This window comes from Xyrauchen texanus, chromosome 41, assembly GCF_025860055.1.
Source record: "Xyrauchen texanus isolate HMW12.3.18 chromosome 41, RBS_HiC_50CHRs, whole genome shotgun sequence".
NCBI lineage: Eukaryota > Metazoa > Chordata > Actinopteri > Cypriniformes > Catostomidae > Xyrauchen > Xyrauchen texanus.
The window spans coordinates 17,910,155-17,934,034 of record NC_068316.1 but is presented as its reverse complement, the minus strand read 5'-3'; the positions used below and the strand labels follow the sequence as shown (position 1 = coordinate 17,934,034).

Sequence of the window (23,880 nt, the reverse complement as noted above, 5' to 3'; positions counted from 1 at the left end):
TTATTTTTATGTATTTTGAATGACATAGTTTACACTTTTAAATAATAAACAACCAAACACAGTCTGTCACATCTATTTTTCTACTTTTTCTGCCACTCTGCAGGATTTTATTTTTTTTTGCAAGACAGGCTTAGCGTTTTGGATGATTCTTTTGGTCACGCCCACATGCACAAAGCTGGGCTTGATTGCATTTTGCATTCAAACAAACAGAGTGTCCACAGCAGAACCATTAGCATCTGGGAGTTCAATATCCAATCTGGAAATGGGCTTCAATAAACTAGCTTTATTGGGGCTTTATGCTGCCCCAGAGGGACCAGTACTAATATAAAAAACCTGGATTCCATTTTGTTACACCATGCAGACCAGCTCCCAACCTGAATACAAATCAAATGTGCTGCGACAGGGAGGATGACAGATCCCTATCCCTAAAAAAATGACTGCATTTGGGTGGAATAGGGGTACATTTTCAGATGTACACTAAAAGGGAGTCTGTGGACTACACTGAACATTCACTTTTACAAATAGGTAGACTATGTAATCTGCCTCCAAATATGGTCTGCATTGTGAAGGCAAAGGACATTTGGTGGCCTTAAAGCTTTACTGTAGTACTCAAAATAACCATTTCTGACCTGTGGACAGCAGACAAAAGAGAACAAAAAAAGGGATATGGAAAAGAAATGAGGCAATTTTATTCTAAAACTAGCCTATTTATAACATGTAACTTGATTTGTACATTTTAATAAGAAAATGTGAGTGGCGCTTGCCTGTGCAAGATTTAACTCCACGATGCTAGGGTGTTGATGTTTGTTGCCAGGGCACTGCCATTGTGGTCTATAAAATGAGGAGTTTTAGAGGAGTTTTAATTGTGTGTTGCTATGCAGTTGCTAAGGTGTTCAGTTGCTAATAGCGCATGAGTTTCACAAGGGTTAGGGGTTTGTTCAAATTCTAACCCCAATTAAGAGCATTGGTAATCGTGATGCTTGCCTTAACAAGGATTACTAATAATAATTTTATATTTATAGATTTTATGATAAATAAAATAAATACTGAATGCTTTAAAATGATGTCCCTTAAAAGGAATATTCTGGGTAGAACATAGGTTAAGCTCAATTGACAGCATTTGTGGCAAAATGTTGATTACCACAAAAATTAATTCAGACTAATTTGACAAATGACAAAAAAGCAAACAATCTGGGTTCCAGTGAGGAACTTGAACGGGTCAATTAGTGTTAAAATACTCACTGTATCAAAAGTATAGCCACAAAACATAAACAATATCCCTTTTAACGTCATTTAAGTGAGATAAAATCGATTAGTAACCTTTTCTGTGTAAAGTTATATCCGATTTTACAACTTCGTTGTAATGACATTTAGTGTTACGCCGTAAACACTCAAACCCCTAAAAAGGACCATACAAATGGCGATTTCAACAACTTTACAGCTCAAATAATACACAAGTTTTAACAGAAGAATTCATGCAAGTGCTTTTATAAAAATTATAAACTGTTTGTTTTGAACAGTCTCATAGTTTTGTTTAATTAATTCCTTAACCATTACGTGTCAAGTCCTTTCTGCCTAAAGCTCATTGGCAACCAGCAAACAGTTGAATTGTATTGACCCTTTGTGAGATTCTTACTCAGTCTTCCACTTTCTCCACCACACAATGCATTTCCGGCTGTCTGCCTGCTGTCATTGATTTTCAGATGAGGAAATCGAAGCATCTCACTCTGGTTGTTTCTAAAGAGGAAATGCTGAGCTTTGTGACACAAATGATATCCTGCTGACAGAAAGGTGATTGTTATCTTTAACTGAAGCCTTGGCATCTGAGGTGGCAGTATTTAGGAGATTCTCAACTTAAGCTTCTGTCCAAACCCTCAGAGACAAAGTTCTTCCAATTTGGAAGGACAATGCAACAGCACATATCGACAGTAAACCTGTGGAAGCATGACTAATCTGTCTCTCTTTCTTCCTCAATCATGGGTGTTTGTTTTCCGAGAGAATGCTTTTGTACCTGAGAGTGTAAGTGTGTCATATTGCTATCGGTGTCTTAAAGGTTAGCTGGTGTTAAATTGAACTGAACTGAGACTTGCACCATAACTGTAATGAAACTAAGCTTTCTCTTACTAAAGTTCCGGAAAACTGATTTTGGTTTAACAGGCATTATCAAACAGTTAGTTTCAGTCCTCTAATCTGATTGGACAAGTGGCAATCCAAAATTGCTGATATTTAGTATAACAGCACTGGGATGATTCACTGTTTGTATCACTCCAGTTGTCTGTGTTCACAGTGTTCCAAACAAATGGTCAATTTGTGCTTCATTTGAAATAATGTTTGTTATCAGAGATGTTAAGTCAAACTCAAGTTATTCCATATAAACATCTTGTTTATAGAACTATAAAAGCAATATCATCCTCACTCAAAACACAAGATTAGAATTTATGATACAGATATCATAGAGGCCGATAAATCTGTGAATTTATAGAAACCAGAACAAACTGATATCTACCATTTAAAGGAATAGTTCACTCAAAAATGAAAATTCATCATTTACTTATCCTCATGCATTCCAGATGTATTTCTTCTGCAGAACACAAAGACTTTTAGAAGAATTTTTATTCTCTATAGGTCCTCACAATGCAAGTGAATGAATGGCCAGAACTTTGAAGGTCCAAAAAGCACATAAAGGCACCATAAATGTAATCTATAAGATTCCAGTGTTTAAATCCCTATCTTCAGAAGCGATATGATAGGTGTGGGTGAGAAACAGATCAATATTTAAAGTCCTTTTTTACTATAAATTCTCCTCACTGCCCAGTAGGTGGTGATACACACAAATAATGTGAATTGGCAAAAACAAAAGAAGAATGTAGAAGTGAAAATTTTGAGTAAAAAAAAAAAGAGGAGTTAAATATTGATGCGTGTCTCACCCAGACCTATCATATCGCTTCTAAAGATATGGATTAAACCACTGGAGTCTTATGGATTAACTTTATGCTGCGTTAATGTGATTTTTGGACCTTAAAATTCTGGCCACAGATATTTTTCTAAAAATCTTTGTTTGTGTTTAGCAAAAAAACAAAAGTCAAACACATCAGAGATGGTACGAGGGTGAGTAAATGATGACCGAAATTTTATTTTTGGGTGAACTATCTCTTTAAAGCACACAAGATTTTTTTTTGCATTATTATTTTTTAAAGATAAAGTTTTGTGTGCATTTTGACGATATATAGAGCTAAATAAAAAAAGTTATTTACTATATTAAATTGTGTGACATATCAGCAATACAGGATAAAGTTTAAGAATGTTATTAAACTCTTATGACTGTCTTTATTCCATGAAACACAAAGGGAGATGTGACAGAATGATTTACTCACTCACTTTCATTGGAAAAAGATGCAATAAAAGCAAATGGTCATTCTGCCTAACATCTCCTTGTTGTTACACAGAAGAAAGCAAGTCACACAGTTTTGGAACAACATGAGGGTGACTAAATTATGACAGAAAATTCAGTTTAGGGTGAACTATCCCTTAAACTGAATGTGAGACTGAGGTTAGAAGTAATATACTTCCCTAATTTGAGTAATGCACAAATGCATTCAAAAGAAACAAACAAATCTAACAAACCTGTTATTGATCATGGCTTGGAGCCAAACCAAACATCATTGGCTGCATGCTGAATGACTGCCATGACCTTGACTGTTTGGAAGGCAGTGTTAGCCTGTGAGTGGTCGAGGACAACTTGTGTCATTCATCATTAATGTCTCATCCCAAAGGTCGCCCACTCTCACTAGCCCCCAGACATGTCCGAGACATTAATCAACCACATCGGCTCAGACACTGTAGGCCCTGTGATTACCTGTGGCCCTTGTGTCACTTACAAACTATTTGTGTACAAACACACACCAAGCATTACATTACTGACACACCCTGCACCAAGGCAGTCTGCTTCATTCATATGTAGTCACTGAGTGTCACTCTTCATAGGGCCCTGGCAGAGAGTATAAATCATACATTCTAAGATGTAGGCCTCCACAAGTCAGCTTTACAACCAGCTCCCCAATGTATGCCTTTCTTCATTTTAACACAAGGGGTTTCTGAAACACTATTTGGCTTCACACATAACATGGGGGGGGGGGGCAGGTCAATAGCAAATTAACACTTTCATTCTTCCTTCGGATTTATCCTCATCACCCTAGGGGTGTTTTTATGCTACTTTAAGACACAGGAATCAATAATGTTCCTTCCTCTGTCAGGGTTCAGCCACTTCTGTTGGTTGTGTTTTATTGTCTTTGTGGCTGAACTCTGACACTCATGTTTAGTGTTTTGTCTAGTCTGTGTCTTATGTGAGAATGCATGGCTCACCTTATTGGCATTGTCAAGCGTTCTCTTGTCTTACTGTTATGTGTGCACTGCTCTTATGTCATCCTTACGGCATGCATTCGTGTCAATTGTTTTTGTCAGTCTCTCGAGACCTCGGGCGCCCTTTATGTTGCCATTGCTTTGAGCTGCGCATCTGGGTCGCGATCCATCTACATTTTGTGCTGGGGTTCGGCCGCTTCTGTCTTAGGTGCCTGTTTATTTGTGGCCGAACTCTCGCACAGAGGTCCCGTCTCGTTTTGTCACCTGTTGTGTGCATTGCATGGTTTTTGCTTTGCGGTGTACGCTCCGGCTTTTCCTAGTGTGAGAGTGCATGGCACCACCTTGTTGGCATTGCCATGCATTATCTTGTCTCGTCTGTTGTTTGGCATGTGTGCATTTTGCCTTGTAGTTTCTGGCGATATGCACACGTGTCACTCGTGTGTTTGTGTCTGTGAGAGTGCGTGGCTTTGTTTTGTTTCCGTTTTGCCATGTGTCTCTCAGTCTTGTGTCATACCCCAACTCCTTGTCTGCTTATTATTTGTTCATTAGTTGCACCTGCCCTTTGTTAACCTGTTGGATTTCTCTCCCTATTTAGTCTCCTCATGTGCTCTGTCCTGTGCAAGTTTGTCTTGTTACCTCTTCAGTCTCTTCTTGTCGGTCATGTTCTCCTGTCTTGGATACCGGTTTGCTTTGTTCCTTTTTGTTGGATTAATAAAACCCATTCCCCGCATTTTTTAGTCCTGTCCTCTTCCTTGGTTCATGAAGAGCATGAACCCTGACATCCAATTTTTAAAACCGTTTTTATTTAGATGAACATGCACAGGCAATATAGATGGTTCAGACTTACTGCTCTTTGGAATGTGGAGAAGTATAGCAAATAATTTAAAATGTTTGTATTGACAGCTGTGTTTGGATCTCGGATTGAAGGTAAGATTCAATTAATTATGCTAAGAGCTGCAGCAATGCAACCTTTACTGGCTGCCAGCATTATGGAAAATTCTGTGTTGTACAAAAACTTTGCTGCAAAAAGCAGGTGATAACAAGTTTTCCAATGCTGATTTGTCGTTGTGTGTTAAACAGAGGCATGGAAATACTAGTGCTAGTAGAGGAAACAATATAGTAAGTCTATATAATAAACATGAAGATAAATATATTATACTTTAGATTATATAGATTTATATAAGAACATACCGATATGTATTGTTAAACTATAGTATGAGCAGGATTCTTTTTAAGATTTTAGGGTTAAAATGTATTTATTTTATCTTTGTTGAATGCTCATGATTTCATTTCAAATTTTGAATCACCTTTTAAAAGGTAAATTCCAGGTTCCATAAAAGCTCATTTAAGTTTATCCTTTTGAAACAATGTGTATTATAGTTATAGGATAGTTCACCCAAAAATGAAAATTCTCTCATCATTTATTCATTCTCATGCCATCCCAGCTGTGAATGACGTACTTACTTCTAATGAACACAAACAAAAGATTTGTAGAAGAACATTCTAAAGACACGGTTAAATCCATGTCTTTAGAATCAATATGATAGGTGTGGGTGAAACTGTGGTGTGGGTGAGCAGATTTTAAGTACAAAAGGAATTACATTTCTAACCCAAAGAGACTGCATCACTTCAGAAGACATATTTAACCACTAGAGGTGTATAGATAACCTTTATGCTGCATTTATGTGATTATTGGAGCTTGAAAGGTTTCCTCACCATTCACTTGCATTGTACGGACCTACAGAGATAGTCTTCTAGAAATCTTCATTTGTGTTCTGCAGAAAAAAGCAAGTCATACACATCTGGGATGGCATGAGGGTGAGTAATTGATGAGAGAGACCATCCCTTTCACTTCACTTACTATTTCCATGCTTTTTTTTTTTTTAAATAAAAGGAGGGATGGGTTGTTATAATTTTTTTGTGGAAAACAACTTTGTGCCACAAATGCTTTTACTTGAGCGTAACTTGTATTAAACCCAGAAGTGTATATGCAGACCATTTCAAAAGGTCATACACTGGGACAAATACTAATTTTTAAAAGTAAAAGTGTTCCATGTAGATCAAAATATCAGCACAAATACAGTACAACAACAGCACCATCAAAAAGGGTACTGTGGTGAAATGCATAGTAATAAAACTTCTGAATATACCTTTGCTGGAGAAAGCCAATAAAGGGTGCTACGCCAGTCCCAGGTCCCACCATCACTATGGGAACAGAGGGGTCGTTAGGCAAGTGGAAGTTGCTGCTGGGATGAGGCCTCACATATACCTGGACATGACATTTAGATCTAATCAATATTAGTAATCTGAATAATCCCCAACACGTGACATATAGTATAGGGCTGCACAATATTGGAAAAAACTGACATTGCGATATTTTGTTTTCTGCAATATGATAAAATACAGGATGACTTCGCCAGATGACTTGAATAGCTTTATTTGAGAATAATTAATTATTCTAGAATGATTGGGGTGATTTTGTAGGGAACTGCATCTTCATGGAAAAGAAACTGAAAATGACTTTGACTTATTTTGGGTAGATTATTTTATTACAATAATTAATACACTGTTTAATTCACCATGGTTCCAATGTATTCATGTGTTACTCCTCTATCAATTCACCCTAAAGTCAATGATCTAACATGTTATGATATTAATAATGCATGTTGCTTACCCTAAAATAAAGGGGCTCATTTGTGAATGAGGTGTCTAGAAAGGATTCAGGAGATTACAGGAGGCTTTATCTCTGTACTGCAACCAGGTTAAAACAGAGCATTACACTGAGGAAGTTTCATTATCACAATAATTAATTTTTTTTTTTTTAAAGAAATGTAAACAATAAACAGCTTTTTGATTTAAACCCTTTTGGGGGGGGGCTATACACCAAATCCTCCATTACTTTTTGCCTGTTCCTGGCCCATCATTTCATAAAGTGCAAGCAGAGCCCGAACGTTAACAACGTGCAGCAATTAACGTATAAAAAAAACATAATAAACTCTGTGTATCTATGAACCCATAAATCAGAGTAAATTACGTAATATCAGACAGATATAATGCTACTTTTCCTATTGGAAAAAAAATATTGTACACTATAGTGTCACGGTACCAAAATTTCAGTAGTCGGACCCAATACCTGTTCAATACCATTTTCGGTAGCAAAGCAAAACGCAAAAACAGGTTACTAAACAACACTCATTAAATAACAAAGTTAACAAAACATTAGCAGCAGAACTAAGCACAAAAATATGCCATTGAGCAACACTTCAAGTGAAATATATTATTTTTGAATTATAACAAAACTGAACAATGTATGCTTAAAGTATTTTTGAACACTTATATAAGATTTGCTTCAACTTTTGCAACTTTTAATTAAAATTTTTACCAAGTACTAAAAATCAAAAACTAAATAAACAAGCATACAACAGACTGAATAAAAAAATAATTCCAAACTAAAGTGCAAAGTGCTCTCTTATTAATAAAGCTGCATATCGCCATTTTTCTTCACGATAAGAAATGCATATGGACATATATATAGATATTATGATTAAATAAGTTATAATCTAGCTGCATTAAGCGTCCGCGCTCGAGAGACGAGTGTCCCCGAGGCAGAGTCTCTTTCAGCCGGGTGCAGTTTCAATATCTCCCCCTTAGATCGGGACATTCACGCAACTTATAGAAGAGGCACCGACCACACAGAGTAATGCCAGTTTCTGAGTTTATAGTTATTAACATGATCTGCTTCTGTATTATTTGATCTTTAATAAAGCTATAACGCATTAAAACTGCATTTAAGATGTAACGCATGTTGCACAATGAAAATTGTGAAAGCAGCGTTTACAAATAGGTTTTTGCTGATCTATGATGTTTCCCTTTTCATCAGCCTCAAATCCAAAGAATTTCCAAAACTGTCTTTTTCCACTTTTCTTTTCGACAAGATAGCTTCTACTTTGCTTGTCGCCATCTTTTGCTTGTTGTGAGCGTTTGAAAGTATTTTTTTGACAACACTAGTAGACTATATGTTTATCTTACTACATCGCACTTTCTGCGATGTGCGCATCCGCAATAGTCACATCGCGATGTCGATGTTGAAACGATATATCGTGCAGCCCTAATATAGTATATAATTATAAGTTCCATATATTTTTGTAGATATCATCCAAACCCAAAGCTAAAAGTTGTTTTCTATTCTAATGCAAAGATTAGTACTTTCTCCAGAGCTTATTCCAGCAAACCTCTCGCCTCACTCAACCCAATTCAATCAAATCCTCCCAGGGACTGTGAAAAGCTTATTTTAAGGTGAACAGGCTTTCTAATGTGCAATGCCTACAGTGCTAACCTTCGGCTGGGCTGATGTGCCAAGACACTCTGAAGCCAGTTTCGTCTCGAGGGGCAGCAAGATTTTGGAGACATGATCAGCCAACCAGCCTGTGCACAAGCCCGTCCTCGCTGGATGCTCCGGACATGCAGGGAACTCCACAACATTGAACATGAAATTAACTTTCCCAGGGTGTTGAAGGCTGGAGCTAAGGAACAAGAGAAAATAATAGACTAAGTGCTAACAATACTGATCTAACACAAAGATCATGAGCAAAACTCCAGACCTCATTATCTTTCACTTAATGGCCTGCTGGTATAGGGCCCCTGAGGACCCCTGCTGACCCGACTTTAATATTTCAGGACCCTAATGTTTCTGTGTATTATAAATTCCTACCAACATCAACATACTGATATTAGTCTAGACCATAGACCACTTCATATCCAAAGTAGATGAGCAGAAAACAACTAAAAACCAGCATGTGTTTCTGAAAGGTACATGCTCTGCATCCATTATTTGACTTTGATCACAACAACTGGAGTCTCATCAAGCCATACTAAGCAGAAACACACTAAATTCATCTCTGTCTATAATCGGGGTTGGGGAGTAACGAAATACGGGAATACATATTTAAAATACAAAATAAGTAACTGTATTCCCCTACAGTTAGAGTTTAAATAATTGGTAATTAGAATACAGTTACATGCAAAACGTATTTTGATAACTGAAGAGATTACTTTGCATTTTATTGTCATTTGTTTCATTTAATATTTAGTCCTTTCAGATGGAAAACATTTATACATATAAATGATGCGATCCAAAGTGCATTTGAACAGCGGTGAAACACTTTCTTATGATGTGTTACATTCATACAAGCAGACAGAGAAGTAAGTTTGAAGTACGTTTGGAGCAGAAGAAATAGAAATAAACCTTGTGCAAATTGTCAGCTTTACGCTAAGCTACAATGCTATTTCTGGCCATTTTACATGCACATGTTACTATGGTAGAACAATCCTGATTGTGTTCTTTTATATATGATGTTTAGATGTATTCATTTAAAGTATCCCTTGTATTTTCTTTCATTTATTAAATGTGTTAAAGTTGAAGCATATGTTCAAACAAGGTCACCTCAAGTGAAAAGTGCTGAGGTGTGAGTAAGAGTCTCTTGCAAACATGTTTTAAGTTGGCGTGTTCCAGAATGTGTGAAGCCACCAGCTGTATGGTTGATGTACATTTTTGCTGATGTATGTTCTTTCATATATGATGTTTTTTTAAAAATAGAGAGAGGGGGAATTTTCCACCAATATTTACCTAAAGTAAGAACTAAAACATATTGGTGGCGAGGGAAAAAGACAGGGGTAAATATCCCATTGGACAGAGATAACAGGTAGAAAGATAACAAAAGGTATATAACTGAGAACTTAGGAGGATAGAGTCAGGACAGACAGCTGACTGGACTCATGTTTGTTGATTCTCAATAAACTACAACTTTGGCATCTGGAACTCAAGACTCTGAGAGTTTTCTTCGACTTAGAGAAAATCATCGCGATATTCCACGACATATCTTTGGCGACCACGAAGGGACTGGCACTGAGGTCAAGGGGACAGAGGTCGCTGGTGGGACGGCTTGCACGAATCGCACAGAAACACCGCCGCCAGAAACTGAGGTAAGCATCTTTGCTTAAGGTGTTTTTGTGTGATCTGTGGTAGCGAGTCCCGGTAAGTGACTTCCCTAAGACTTTTGCCGGTCCGGACATAGAATAATTCGAACTAATTGGCTAAAATAGAGACGAGTTCCAGATTTCAAAAACTTGGGGTGGGATTATTTAAGGAATGTTATTTAAAGAGTCGAGAAGCGACTGAGTGTTATTTAAGAAGTCGAGAAGCGACTGAGTGTTATTTAAAGAGTCGAGAAGCGACTGAAGGTTATTTAAAGAGTCGAGAAGTGACTAAAGAGAGTTGAGAAGCAACTCTAGGCCTGGAGGTGAGTCGAGAAGCGACGACGCGTGAAAATTCCCGGTTAGGTGCATTTATTCAAGGTTTGGCCAAGAAGTGGCAGAGAAAATCCTGTACAGGTGAAAATCCTAACTCGGGTGGTTGAAATTCGCGTAAAATTCCTCCAGGTGTTAGATTTTGTTATTTATTGAAGTGTTTGACGGAACCCGGCTGTGTGGAAAACGGGGAAATGTTGAACTATGTGCATGTTTGAGATAATGAATAATGTGCATGACTAACTATGTTGTTGGTGCATGTGTGCTTACGGTACTAAATGCGCTGTTTTTGTGTTCATTCAAATGCATGATTGCAGTGTTGATGATGTATTGTGTGCAGAGGCAGAATAATACAGAGAATCAGGTGCACAAAGGAAATGCTAAATGAGAGCAAAAGTGGAAAATTAATTGAAACAGTGAATTGAATAAAACAATTGTTGAAAAAGTATAAAGACGCAAACTGGCACCGGCTTCTCTGATATCTCCCTGCCTTGCTCTCACTCACTGGTCAGCTGAACGGACAGCTCTGTGAGTGAGGGGAAGGGGAGATTCAGAAGAGAAAAAATAGAATAATTGGGAAAAAGATAAAGAAAAGGCAAAAAGTTTTCCATTACAGTGAACAAGACTAGAGAAAAATGCAGAGACAAGCGAGTTTTGTAAAGTTGGAGATCAATGCAGATCTGAAGAGTGGGAGAGAGAATTGGAAAGAGCTGATAGAGTTAAAGGGAATCAGCGATCATTTTTGGAAAGAATCAGAGTACATAGATTACGCAGGGCAGAAGAGAAAATTAACTGCAAAAAGGAGGAGTTAATGAGAACCTTAACTGAAGTGGTGAATTTAGGAGAAATAGAACAGGAGTGGCCATTTGTTAACTGGTTGGATGTTGCGGTTAGGAACATAGATCCTAAATTATTTGTGGATCACATAACTACACTCTGTAAAACAGGCCATAGAGATGAGATAGATATATACAGGGGACATTTGAAAGTGTCAGTCAAGGAGGCTAATATTCCTTACTTGAAATCTGAAGTGGCACATTATTGGGAAACGTTGTTTTAAGAGGGCAGACTTGGATAGGGAAACATAGATATGCATGATATAAAGCAGAATGCAAAACTTAAGTGTGTATTGCTAATATAGACATAGATAATGATGCATTACTTATGTGAAAGCAATGTATTGCTCATGTTGAAATAAATATGTAATCAAAAATGAAAGTATAATGCATGATAAAGCAAATAATTAGAAAAATGAATGCATTAGTTTAAACACTTGTGACCATGCTGTATGTATATGAAATAAGTAATGTATAATCATGTTATCCAGTTTAGACTTTGTACCCAAGATGTATGTATAAGTAGTATGTGAGGTATAACCATGTTTTAAGAAAAGTTTTGTAATTCACAAAATAAGATTATACTAACAAACATAAAGCATGAATAAACAAATAGTTGGTTTTGAGAAGAAATAAAGTGAAACCATATAAGCAATAAAAGAAGGAACATAAGCAAATAATAAAATAAAAGAATAAGAGAAAATATAAGTTAAGAAAATAAAGAGGATAACAAAAAGAGTAAAAAGAAAGAAATAAAAGATAATAAATAAATATAAGGGGAAGAGATAAGAAATAAAAATATGTAGAATAAATATATAAATAAGTATTAGTAGTAATAAATATTTTGTTTATTTAGCTGGATGTTATCCAGAAGTATAGTTGATAAGACTCGGATAAATGAGCACAGTTGTTGATTTTTTCATTCTCTCTCTCTTACAGTACGCTGGAGACTTGAGTGCTGGGAAAGAGAGAAGGGTGGGGCTGCTAGAGTGAGAATAGGGAGCTGTAAAGGGAGGGCTTTGAGCAGGCACAGAGAAACAGAACAATACTTTTTTTTTTTCCTTGTCTCAGTTTTCCTCCTGAAGCAGAAATCATAATGTGGAAATAAGATGTTACTGAATTTGAGAGGAGACTAACTGAGAGGAGAAAAGAAATCGAATTAAAAAGATTAATAATAGAAACACATGGAATTAGTGATCATTTCTGGAGTTATGAACAAATTAAATACAGTCAAAAATGTTAAGGTGATTTTTAATAGGGAGAGTAAAGGAGAATTAGCACCAATGTAGAAATTGTCTTGAACAGAGACCCAAAATGGATGTGACCTCTGTGGGTGGAATTACATGAGTTTTAATATAAAAAGAAGTAACAGATATAGCGATCAACCACTGTAAATAATGAGTGTTTTTTATGGGAATAAAGGAGAGGGATAAAAAGAGGAGAGCAAAAGGAGGGGCAGAAGTAATAGGTTTGTTTTAGTATAATATTTTTTGAGAGCTCTGTGTTTATAAAGGCCTTGTGTTTGTAAAAAGTGTGAAAGGTTCTGTGTTTGTGAGAGAATATGTGTTTTAATGTATGGGAAGTATGACTGAAGTGTGATTGCGTATGGAAGTGTATGTTATATGAGCCCTATAAATATCCATCCAGATAGAGAGGTTGATCCTTTGCTGCATAACTAATGAGGAGTATGTATGCAATTTACATAAAAGAAAATCTATTTACACTATTTTCATCAATATAAGAGGCAGAAGAGATCTGATGATTAAAAACAAAGAGGCCACTTAATAAATATTATTATTGTAGAATTAAAACCAATGATAAAAATTATATTTGTATGTCTGTGTAAATGTGTGTATGTATATGTATGTATGTATGTATAAGGATAAATATAATACAGTATAAACAAACAAATAGCTTTAAAACAAAAATGTGCATGAAATCAAAAAGTTAACCCTTAGCGGACTGGACAATGTTTATTCTTGGGCTGTTCTTTTCATGTCATGAATGAAGCCTGATGTAAGATTAACTAAACTGAAAGGGAGCAGCTGTTGAATGGACATGTGTCAGATCATAACTCCTTTTATATCAAAGTGATGAGTAAGAATATTTAGATTATAAAAAAGTGATAACTTTAAAGTGATTGAATTGCATTTGGGAAATCACATTATCTGGACAAACAATAAAGCTTTGAATCTAGTGTATTGCGCTAAACTAAAGTCAAATAAGTAATTGTATTTTAAACCAAGGTTGTATTTAAGATAAGTGTTGTTATATTAAAGCAAATGGCAAAAGAGGACCAAAGATATGATAAAATAATAAAATTATATTTTGTATCTTATGCAGTTAAACCTTAAATGTGAAAACTTCACATTCATGTGTCCATTTTATGTTCTGTCTGGTCCAGTTTATGAGAGAATACTATTTTAACATTATTAAATTAAACACAAGAAAGTTGTTTTTGAATTTTCTATGATTTTAAAAATGTCTGAAGAACAATTTAAATGTGAGTGCAGCGTTATTGGTGTAAACTTGATCAACCAACAAAAGATAGGCAGAGATTTTTTATTTTTGTTAGGGACTGTCTGATGAGGGCATTGAGGATGGCTTTGAGGGGAAACAGGCCTCTCTTGATGTCTTCAGACAGACAGAAAGGGGCCCCGACTTTAGAAAAAGATAGAAAGCAGATAGATAGCTATTTTATTTTTATTTTATTTATTTTTGTTTGGTATACACAGAATAGGTCTTGGTTGATCGTGGATACACTGAGAAGCTGCATTTGAGACTAAAATTAAAGGAAAATAAATTTAAGAATGATTTGGATCATTTAAAAATTAGTCTTTGGGGCAGGTGAAGCCCATGGATAAAGGTTAAGATTAAATTGAACATCATAACTTCCTCATATATGAATGTTAATAAGTTCATATTCATGTGTCTATTCTGTGTTTCTTTTGTCATAATTATGTGTATGTTGTTTCACTAACTCATTCTGGAACTAGTTTCTCACCATTGCAGACGGCTGAGAAAGATGATTTTATAGAAGTTACTAATGCTGCAGGAGGAAATCCGGACACAAAGAAGACTGAAAATGATGTGATTGATCTGATTGATCTTCCTGCGCTCATTACTGCTGGTAATCATTATTGATTTGCCATTTATAATGTGGATCAAAATTTCTCTGGAAAAGTTGATTTCAGTCTTATACGATCACTTTATGATTTTCCAGAATGCCATCAATGGGGTTTAATGCCCGTGTCTAAATTGTTCTGAGGGTCTAAATTTAAATCCAGCAGCTAACCACTGATTTATTGATTTGAAGAGTAAATATTACAAACATGTGGCAAAGTTATAGAGTTACCTATTGGATTGGTTACTCCCCCAAATTTTCCAGAGAGTACCCTCATAATAAAGAAATAAAAAAAAAAAAGGAGCTTAGTGTGTGCTATAAAGTGCTGATTGAGTGTCTATTTCTATTACTACTATTTTAGTTTGCCATAGTTAATACATGAAAGTGTAATTTTAGAGGTATAATAGTGATAACTGTTAAAAGATGATGAAACATTTGGATAAAAATAAATAAACAAATAAATAAATAATGTAAGAGTCATGAGAAATTAAAAGTACGTAATGTATCTTACTGAGCAATTATTTCAAAACACAAGAAAAGAGATATGTTTTTAGATATGTTTGTCTTTAAGACTTTACTCTGTTTAATCTTTTACTTTTCTGTTAGTTTAAAAACTTGATTTATATTATTTTATTAGATAGAATGGAAGTTCCTTCACCTGAGAAAGTGTAAGAAATGGAGAAAGTAGTAATAATAAATTATTACTTAATAATAAAAAAGGGATTATAATATATTAATAATAACACAGGTGTTGTAAATGTAAAGCTCTGCATGAACAGAAGGCTAAACATAAGTTGTATTGATTATATAGAGAATGTCGAAAAAGACATTGTGTTCTGTTTTATTAAAGATTAGAAGGTTATTTGTATGTTGTTTGAATGGACAGAAGAAAGTAAGATGAGAGTAGTTTTTGATGAGAGTAGTTTTTGTTTTTAAATGGTGTGAGATGAGAAAGTTTGAAAGCAGTTAATATAATCAGTTATTATAAATATCACTATTTTTACTGTTGAAGAATAAATTAAATGTATTATTATGAAACAGTGTAATGCCCCACTCCTCACTCTCAGTCTAAAATTGATAAGTGTCTGCTTGAAACAGAAACACAAGAGCAGAATTTGAAGAAATATTCATAAGTGTTTTATTTCATTTTATTTTGGTTTGATTTTATTTTTATATGCAAAATGATGTGCCTTGACACTAATGTTAGATAGAGTGATATGAAGGAGTTCAAACAGCTCTCCTCAATGATTAAAGATTTTATATATTAAGAGGGCAATCTAAAGTTAAGGGTTTATACTAAAGAAAAGAGATTAAGTTGAAAATTCATCTGAAAGAATAAATGTAGGTTCAAAAACTATCTAGAGACTATTATTGAATTAAGGTGATGTTTTTAATTAAGCTTCCTAGAAGCTTGAGAGGCTTTGTTCTGATGTTAGTCCCCACATAGTTTTGTGTAACATTTGCTGAAGTAGCAGAAATAAAACCTGAATGGAAATTAATTATCTATAAATGAGTTCAATTTTAGCATATTTTACTTTTACTTTGGACAATTTTAATAGATTGATGAATTTTTAATAATGCTTTTTGAATTTAACCATGTTTTGAATTGTCTCCATATTTAAGCATTTGTAGATGTTCCATTGGCTGTGTCGGTTCTCTGGTGATACTCCCTGAAAAAGAAAATATCTGTTTATTGATAGCAAATTATTAAGGATTGAGGACTGAGCAGCATCAAGACCAGTGGCAAGAGGTGACAACCCAATGACGGGTAAGACTTGACAATGGCATAAAAGGTTAAGCAACCAAAGCAGGGGCGTCACCGCCCTGGAGACCTGACTAAGAAGGTTTGAAAGGGGTTTAAGGAAGTGGATGAATGCTCTTAGATCAGAAGCATCAAAAGGGAGGTCTAGAAGAGACCTGCTCAAAAATTTAAAAGTTCCACTGAACCCGACAGCATTTTAATAACCACCTCACTAAAATAACTTATCACAGTGTTAAATACTAAGCATTCTGTCACTGTGTTGTCAGGGGATCATACCCTGTGTAGAGGATTATTTATAGATTGGTTTTGGGGGTAAAGTTTTGAGAACCGTTGCAGACAAAGGAGTGCTTGACATTTTATAGAAGTATTAAACAAACATGGGGAATGTTTGTATGATAATGAATTTAGACTGGAAGATGATTTATTACTTTTACTTATGCTTTAATTGAACTCATATACATTTTAAAAGTAATGAAGAATGGAAAAGATACATGGTGGTGACTAAAGATTACGATTGCTTGTCTTGTTTGTTTGTAACAATATAAATGGAATTAATTAAGAAATAGGGTGCAGGGTTGGCTACAATTGGTATAATAATTGAAACAACAATTTAAGAGGGAATAATATAATATTGTGTGTTACCATTGATTAAATAAAAACCAGATGAAGTACTGATCAATGTAAATGGCCCAATGCAACAGAAAGACCAAACTGGGAGGAAATTGATTCCTCCAATGATATGTTATATATTTGATAATTCTTTTATTGATTTAATACTCTGAATTACTCTGATATAGTCTGAAACTATGAAAAAAGCTTAGCTTTCAGGGAAAATTAATTAATGTGATACAGACATTGAGAGTCCTTGGGAAACAGGAGGAAATGAAATGTATTTGATAAGTGAATGAGTAGGGAGTTTTAAGATAAGGAACACCTGTGGTAGTTTACCTCCTCTGTGGAGAATTATAGCCTTTTGTGAATGACCATGAAAAATGTTGTGTATAGATATGGGATGATCTAATGTTTTTAATTGGAACAAAGTCAGGCTATGCCTGGCTCCTGCCTGGAGGAGGCAGAGGACCCATGTGTTATTTAGTGCTAGAAATGAGATGCAACAAATGTGTGTGTAGCAAATGACTCTAATAAGGGAAATCATTTAATATATTAATCAAATGAATGCAGAAAGTAATGATTGTTAGTTAATATAAAACATGTAACCATATGAGGTGATTACAGTGTTCTTTATGCATGTAAAATGAAATAGTCATACTGTTGCCATCATTGAAGCAAGTTAGGACAGGATGACCCACTGAAGGAGAGAAGGTGGAAAACAATTGCGGCCTACAATACCAATGAATAAGAAAGACATATTAATATGGATGTTATTACTGACATACTTGGGACAAGTGTTGCCCCCAATGACGGGGCCTACCAGAGAAACGTCCCAAGAAGGACCAGGATCACCAGATGAACAATTCTATGAAAGCATACTGCAGAATGGGTTCCCTACAATCAGCCTTGGAGATCTTGGTTGGCCTTTCCAATGAAGCTAACCTGAAACTAAATAATCCAGAAAGTGAATTCAGAAAGTACAGAGCACTTGACGGACTGTATTGAAGAAACTATGAATATGGACTTCCCAACGATGAATACGAGGCAAGATTTAGACAAAGAAGGGCAGCATGCACAAAAACAATAACCCGAGGAAGAAGATCAACAGGAACCGGCTACAGAATCTGAAGAGAAGAGGATGTAGAAGAGGGACAAGCGAAAGTAGGGGAAGAGCACGCTGTGGCAGAAAGAGGGATTGAAGTAAGTGCCGCAGTAGAGCAGGAAAGCATAGAAAGTGAGACGGAAGTACATGTCACAGAGGAACAGGACCAGGAAGGTGAAGAAGGAGAAAGACAAGAAGAAAGTGATCGTCCTGCTGAAACAGATACAGAAACAACTGAAGGACATGAAGCAGGCCAACAAGCGCAGTCATTCAATGAAGCGTTGTGGGACATGGAGAAAAGAATGGAAGCTCAAGGAGGTACTAGTGTGGATAATGATCTTACTAACATATTTGGGACAGGTATTGCCTCCCATACAGGGCCTACCGGAGAGGAAATCCAGGAAGGCCCAGACTCCCAGGCTGAGGGACCATCACAAGCGACCATGGTATGATGAATTTCCTACAATTGACATCTCAGACCTTCAATATTATTCCCCTAATAAGCAGAGACTAGATAACATAGCACGAGAAATCAGAAAGAAGCTGAACGCCTGGATCACTAAACAAAGGTGAACCCGAAAAGCAAAGAATCTGGATAAGCAATTTGGCTAAGCAGAACAAACCGAAGAATCCGCCTCAAAAGACACCTGTCAAAATAATCACCCAAAGACTGAAAAAGCCAATAAATTTAGAAAATGATATGGAACCCATAGAGTCAGCAGGAACAGAGGAACTATTACAATATGCAAATCAAAATGACTGGTATAAATGGGCCAGATATACAGCTAAGCAAGCAAAAATGACAAACTGTGTAATGTGCTCACCCAATCCATTGAAAAAATTTGTAGTAGTCCCAAATCAGTATGATTATAAGCATTGCGCTGAGTATTATGCCAAAAAATTTTGGTAAAACAGGGAGAACAGTGTTCTGCCCAGCAGAATGTTTGGCATTCTTGGGTCATCCGGAATATGATAAATAGTATAAGATGATAGGGTGGGGAGATCAAGGCAGAAAATTAGACGTACGTGTGGATAATGAGAAAAAAGAAAGCACATTATCATATAAAATAAATCGTCAACTGGAGTATGAATGCTTTAACAAAACTAAAGGAAAAACGAATGTAGGACAATTTATAATGGCGATAGGTAGAGGATTGGAATCTTTTACTTCCTTCTAGCTTCATGTGGAGGGAGAGGTTTGGTTCACAATCCTGCAGAGTGTGGTCCCATAAAACCGGTATTGGATAGCTTAGTGTATAGCCTCTTTTTGGCTGTAGATTGAATTGAATTGACTGGCTTATGTGACTACACTCTGGTTTGAGGGACTTAGTGTGTGGGACTTTTTTGAGTCCCAGAGGGGGGAATATATGGTAGAACAATCCTGATTGTGTTCTTTTATATATGATGTTTAGATGTATTCATTTAATGTATCCCTTGTATTTTGATTGTGTTCTTTTATATATGATGTTTATATGTATTCATTTAATGTATCCCTTGTATTTTCTTTCATTTATTAAATGTGTTAAAGTTGAAGCATATGTTCAAACAAGGTCACCTCAAGTGAAAAGTGCTGAGGTGTGAGTACGAGTCTCTTGCAAACATGTTTTAAGTTGGCGTGTTCCAGAATGTGTGAAGCCATCAGCTGTATGGTTGATGTAAATTTTTGCTGATGTATGTTCTTTCATATATGATGTTTTTTTAAAAATAGAGAGGGGGGAATTTTCCACCAATATTTACCTAAAGTAAGAACTAAAACATATTGGTGGCGAGGGAAAAGGACAGGGGTAAATATCCCATTGGACAGAGATAACAGGTAGAAAGATAACAAAAGGTATATAACTGAGAACTTAGGAGGATAGAGTCAGGACAGACAGCTGACTGGACTCATGTTTGTTGATTCTCAATAAACTACAACTTTGGCATCTGGAACTCAAGACTCTGAGAGTTTTCTTCGATTTAGAGAAAATCATCGCGATATTCCACGACATTACCAGGCACGATTATATTTTGTTATCAAGAAAATTCATGTTGGATAATAATTAATTTTTTCTAGTAAGGACGTTGATATTAGGGCAAAAATCATATTCTTGATAATAATTTTTATGTTGTTATTGTATTAAAATTATCTATTTGATTGATCTTGTTTTAGAAACAACACTGAATAAGATATTTAAGTTTTTCAGAGAATGTATTTTTAACATGTGTCTTTTGTCTTGCTGTACTGGCAGATTTTCTTTAGCCAAAACAACTGAAAAAATCTACCAGTGCTGAAGAAGTAATCCAAAGTATTTAGAATACGTTACTGACCTTGAGTAATCTAATGAAATACGTTAACAATTACATTTTACAGCATGTATTCTGTAATCTGTAGTGGAATACATTTAAAAAGTAACCCTCCATACCCTGGCTATAATAGACCTTACAACATCAAAGGAGGATAGCAAAGAGACAGAAATAATCTGAACCTAAGACCTAAATATACTGCATCTCCAAATATAAAGCACAGGTGTTTCAATCAAGGTCTCTTACCTGGCAGCAGAATAGGCTCTGGGCTGAAGCTTTGGTAATTGTTCTGTAATGAATTAGAGGAGAGATCAGAGAGGAAGATGGCTTTGTGACCTTGAGGCTGTCGAATCGTGTTTTGAGTTTCTCTTTTAGGTAGGGCTAAGCGATATGGCAAAAAAATTAAATCTTGTTTTTTTTTTTTTAAACTTAAGGACGATTCACCATTAGATTTTGCAACTTTTAAATGTACTCAACTGACAAGCAGCTCCAACATGATTCAAATAACATGTTCTTTATTAGAATACAAGGCAACCTGGTTAGAGAAATCAAAGTTCTTTTCATTATAGCTATGCAAGGAAACTTCACAAAACAAATTCACCAAAGGAAATTGTCAAAATAGTGTAAATGTAAAATAAATTTAAATCTAATAAACCCAGATGTTGAGAAATAATAGTATAAAATAAGAAATCTGCCAAATACTTCTTTGCCAATGCAGGTATTATTTTTGTATCTAAAAATGCATATGATCATAAAACTACGGAAGAGGATTAGGGCCAAGCAATAATAAAAAAAAATAAAGCCATCTCGAGATTAAAGTCATTATAATGCGAGATTAAACTCGTTAAATTTCGAGAAAAAAGTCGAAATACAATCTTGAGAATAAACTCATTAAATATCGAGAATAAAGTCGTTGTGTTTCGAGAAAAAACTCGATTAAGTTTAATCTCGCATTATAATGACTTTATTCTCGATATTTAATGAGTTTATTCTCAAGATTGTATTTCGACTTTTTTCTCGAAATTTAACTGAGTTTAATCTCAGCATTATAATGACTTTATTCTCGAGATGGTTTTATTTTTTTATTATTGCTTGGCCCTAATCCTCTTCCGTATAAAACAAATCTAAATTAATAATTATTTTTTAAAGAATGTTTAAGGCCTTATACCATTAGCTTGATTAGTGCAAATAGGGGCGGGGTCATATGGTTTGGAATGGCATGAGGGTGAGTAAATTCCTTTAACAGCACAGAGGCACGTGTCTCTCTGCTTACGATTCACCTTCATCAGTCAACAACTGACATGCAATTTTCTCCAATCCTCTGAAATGATGAATCAATTTGAAAACGTTCATTTCAAGCATACCATATGTGGATGCTGAAGGTGCTCAATTTTATCAATTAATTACAATAAAACATTCAACATAGTGAGCAGCTGTTGCAATTAAACCCTTTCGTCCGTACAAACAAATGCATTAAAATGGCACATGGTGTTTCGGTGGAAAAACCTTGCTTTTCTATGTCTTTAAAGACTTTGTTAGAAAGTCAGGAGCGTGATATTGTTTGACTGATTGCAGTGACCTTAATCTCAGAACACACCAGTGCAGAGTCATTTTATGAATAAAATAGATGAGCAGTCAAAGTCTGCTGAAGCAGCATATCTCAGACAATTTGTGTCATGGAAGATCACAGTGTTAATACTCAATTTGCCAAAGAGCTGTAATATGTGCATTTATTAGATCAGTGTTTCCCAACCTTTTTTCTGCCACGGCACACTTTTTAGGACTAAAGAAATTCTACAGCACACCATTATCCCACATAGGCCAACCATCGTCAATATTTTTCCTTTTCAAGAACTTGTCCATGTTTTCTGTCCATCTTATTAGCATGTTTACTTATAATGTTTGAAATTCGGCTATGCAAAAAAAAAACAAAAAAAAAAAACAAGTCACATAGGTAGGCTATGCTGTGTGAGGTCACAGGTGGCAAGAGTGCTAAATGGGAAATGAAAAAAGCAACAGATTTGCACCTTTTCTAATTTGTAGATTTGTTCTTGCAATGCCACAACAAATTACAGGGATGCAAACTCATGAGGGGTAAAAAAGTTAAGACAATCACAGGTCCACGAAAACATTTTCTGGGGATATTGTTTTTTTAAGAATAAGCTAAAAGCACAAATTCCGGCTATTGTAGTTATTCAAGTTTAAAATTGTGCAGAATTAGCTGCAAAATTTGGTGAGTATTTGAGTACAAAAGAGTATTTGGTGAGGCTTGCTTCTGTTTCACAAATTTGTTCAATTTTATTAACTGATTAGTAGTTCAGTGACCCCTTCTGGAAATGTCACTAGGAGGCGACAAATGATATGAGTCAGTGAGTCATTTTGAGTCGTTTTGAAATCTACAAAGAGACTTTATAGTGTTTAAGCATTAAAAGAACAAAGCAGATATATAGTCTTCCTTCAGTCTGAGCATTATTTTTCATCCAAAAAGACGACAAAAATAGTCTAATAATAGTAAGTTTCAATAATGTCCTTACCTTCTCCTTTATTAAAACTAGCATGGCTACAAATCTACTGAATTTAGTAAATGAATTATAAACACAAAGCAGATCCATGGTTTAATTTTCCTACAGTATGGCTACTGAGCATGGCTTTTATAAGAAAAGGCAACAATAATAATAATAATTTTGAGTTTCAAAAATGTTCTTTCGTCATTGTAAAGTGCATTTCACGGGAGTTGAGTCGAGGCGTCAATGCTCCGTTCAATGCCAGCATCAAGCGCTGCATCGCCCTCCACATGACAAGAGTTGCAGAAAGCTTCAAAGAGTGGCGATTTTACGAGTTTTAAAAAAGCAGGAGGTGTGCACGATAAACACAGAAAACATGTATTTGGAAGAGAGAAAAAAGCTTGCAGTTGCTTTTATAACAGAAAGTAATAAAAAGACTCTTTATGTTTAGGTCTAAGCATTTTCTTGGTGAATTTAAATTAGTTTAATAATTGGGCACTCTGATATTCCTAAACGATAAGGTCATATTTAATTGAAATTAATTATGAGACATTCATTGTCTCTTCACAAATTTGGACAGATTTAAAATATTTCTTGTTGCTTAGTACTTTCAAAGACATTATTGGAGAAGCAAAAACGTGTGTGAGAAAAACACTTTGGTATGAAGTGACGTCACTTCATAGACTTGACGCGAGTCATGTGAAAGACCCTTAACGCGTATAAATATCACTCACTTTTGCACATTAATCATTGCTCTTCACAATCATAAGTGACCGATTATGGTTTCAAAACAGCAAATCTCTCCGAAAGATGAGGTGTTTGGATCCCTGAAATAATTCCTTTATTTAATTTTCCACGGCACACCTGACAATCTTTCACAGCACACTAGTGTGCCGCGGCACAGTGGTTGGGAAACACTGTATTAGATCTTTGCATGTAAACACATCCAATGTAATAACCAAATCAGGGCAGCATACATCAGTGACGGTCAC

The 23,880-nt window shown here is 35.5% G+C and overlaps 1 protein-coding gene across 1 annotated transcript in view; it reads right to left on the bottom strand.

Moving 5' to 3' along the window:
• LOC127634515 (methionine synthase reductase-like) overlaps positions 1-23,880 on the bottom strand; it is a 43,767-nt gene that overhangs the window by 12,958 nt on the left and 6,929 nt on the right. Inside the window, exons 10-12 of the mRNA XM_052114111.1 lie at positions 20,631-20,673; positions 8,696-8,882; positions 6,510-6,628 (exon numbers count right to left, since the gene is read on the bottom strand). Coding sequence (XP_051970071.1) covers positions 6,510-6,628; positions 8,696-8,882; positions 20,631-20,673 — 349 coding nt within the window. The remainder of the gene's footprint in view (positions 1-6,509; positions 6,629-8,695; positions 8,883-20,630; positions 20,674-23,880) is intronic.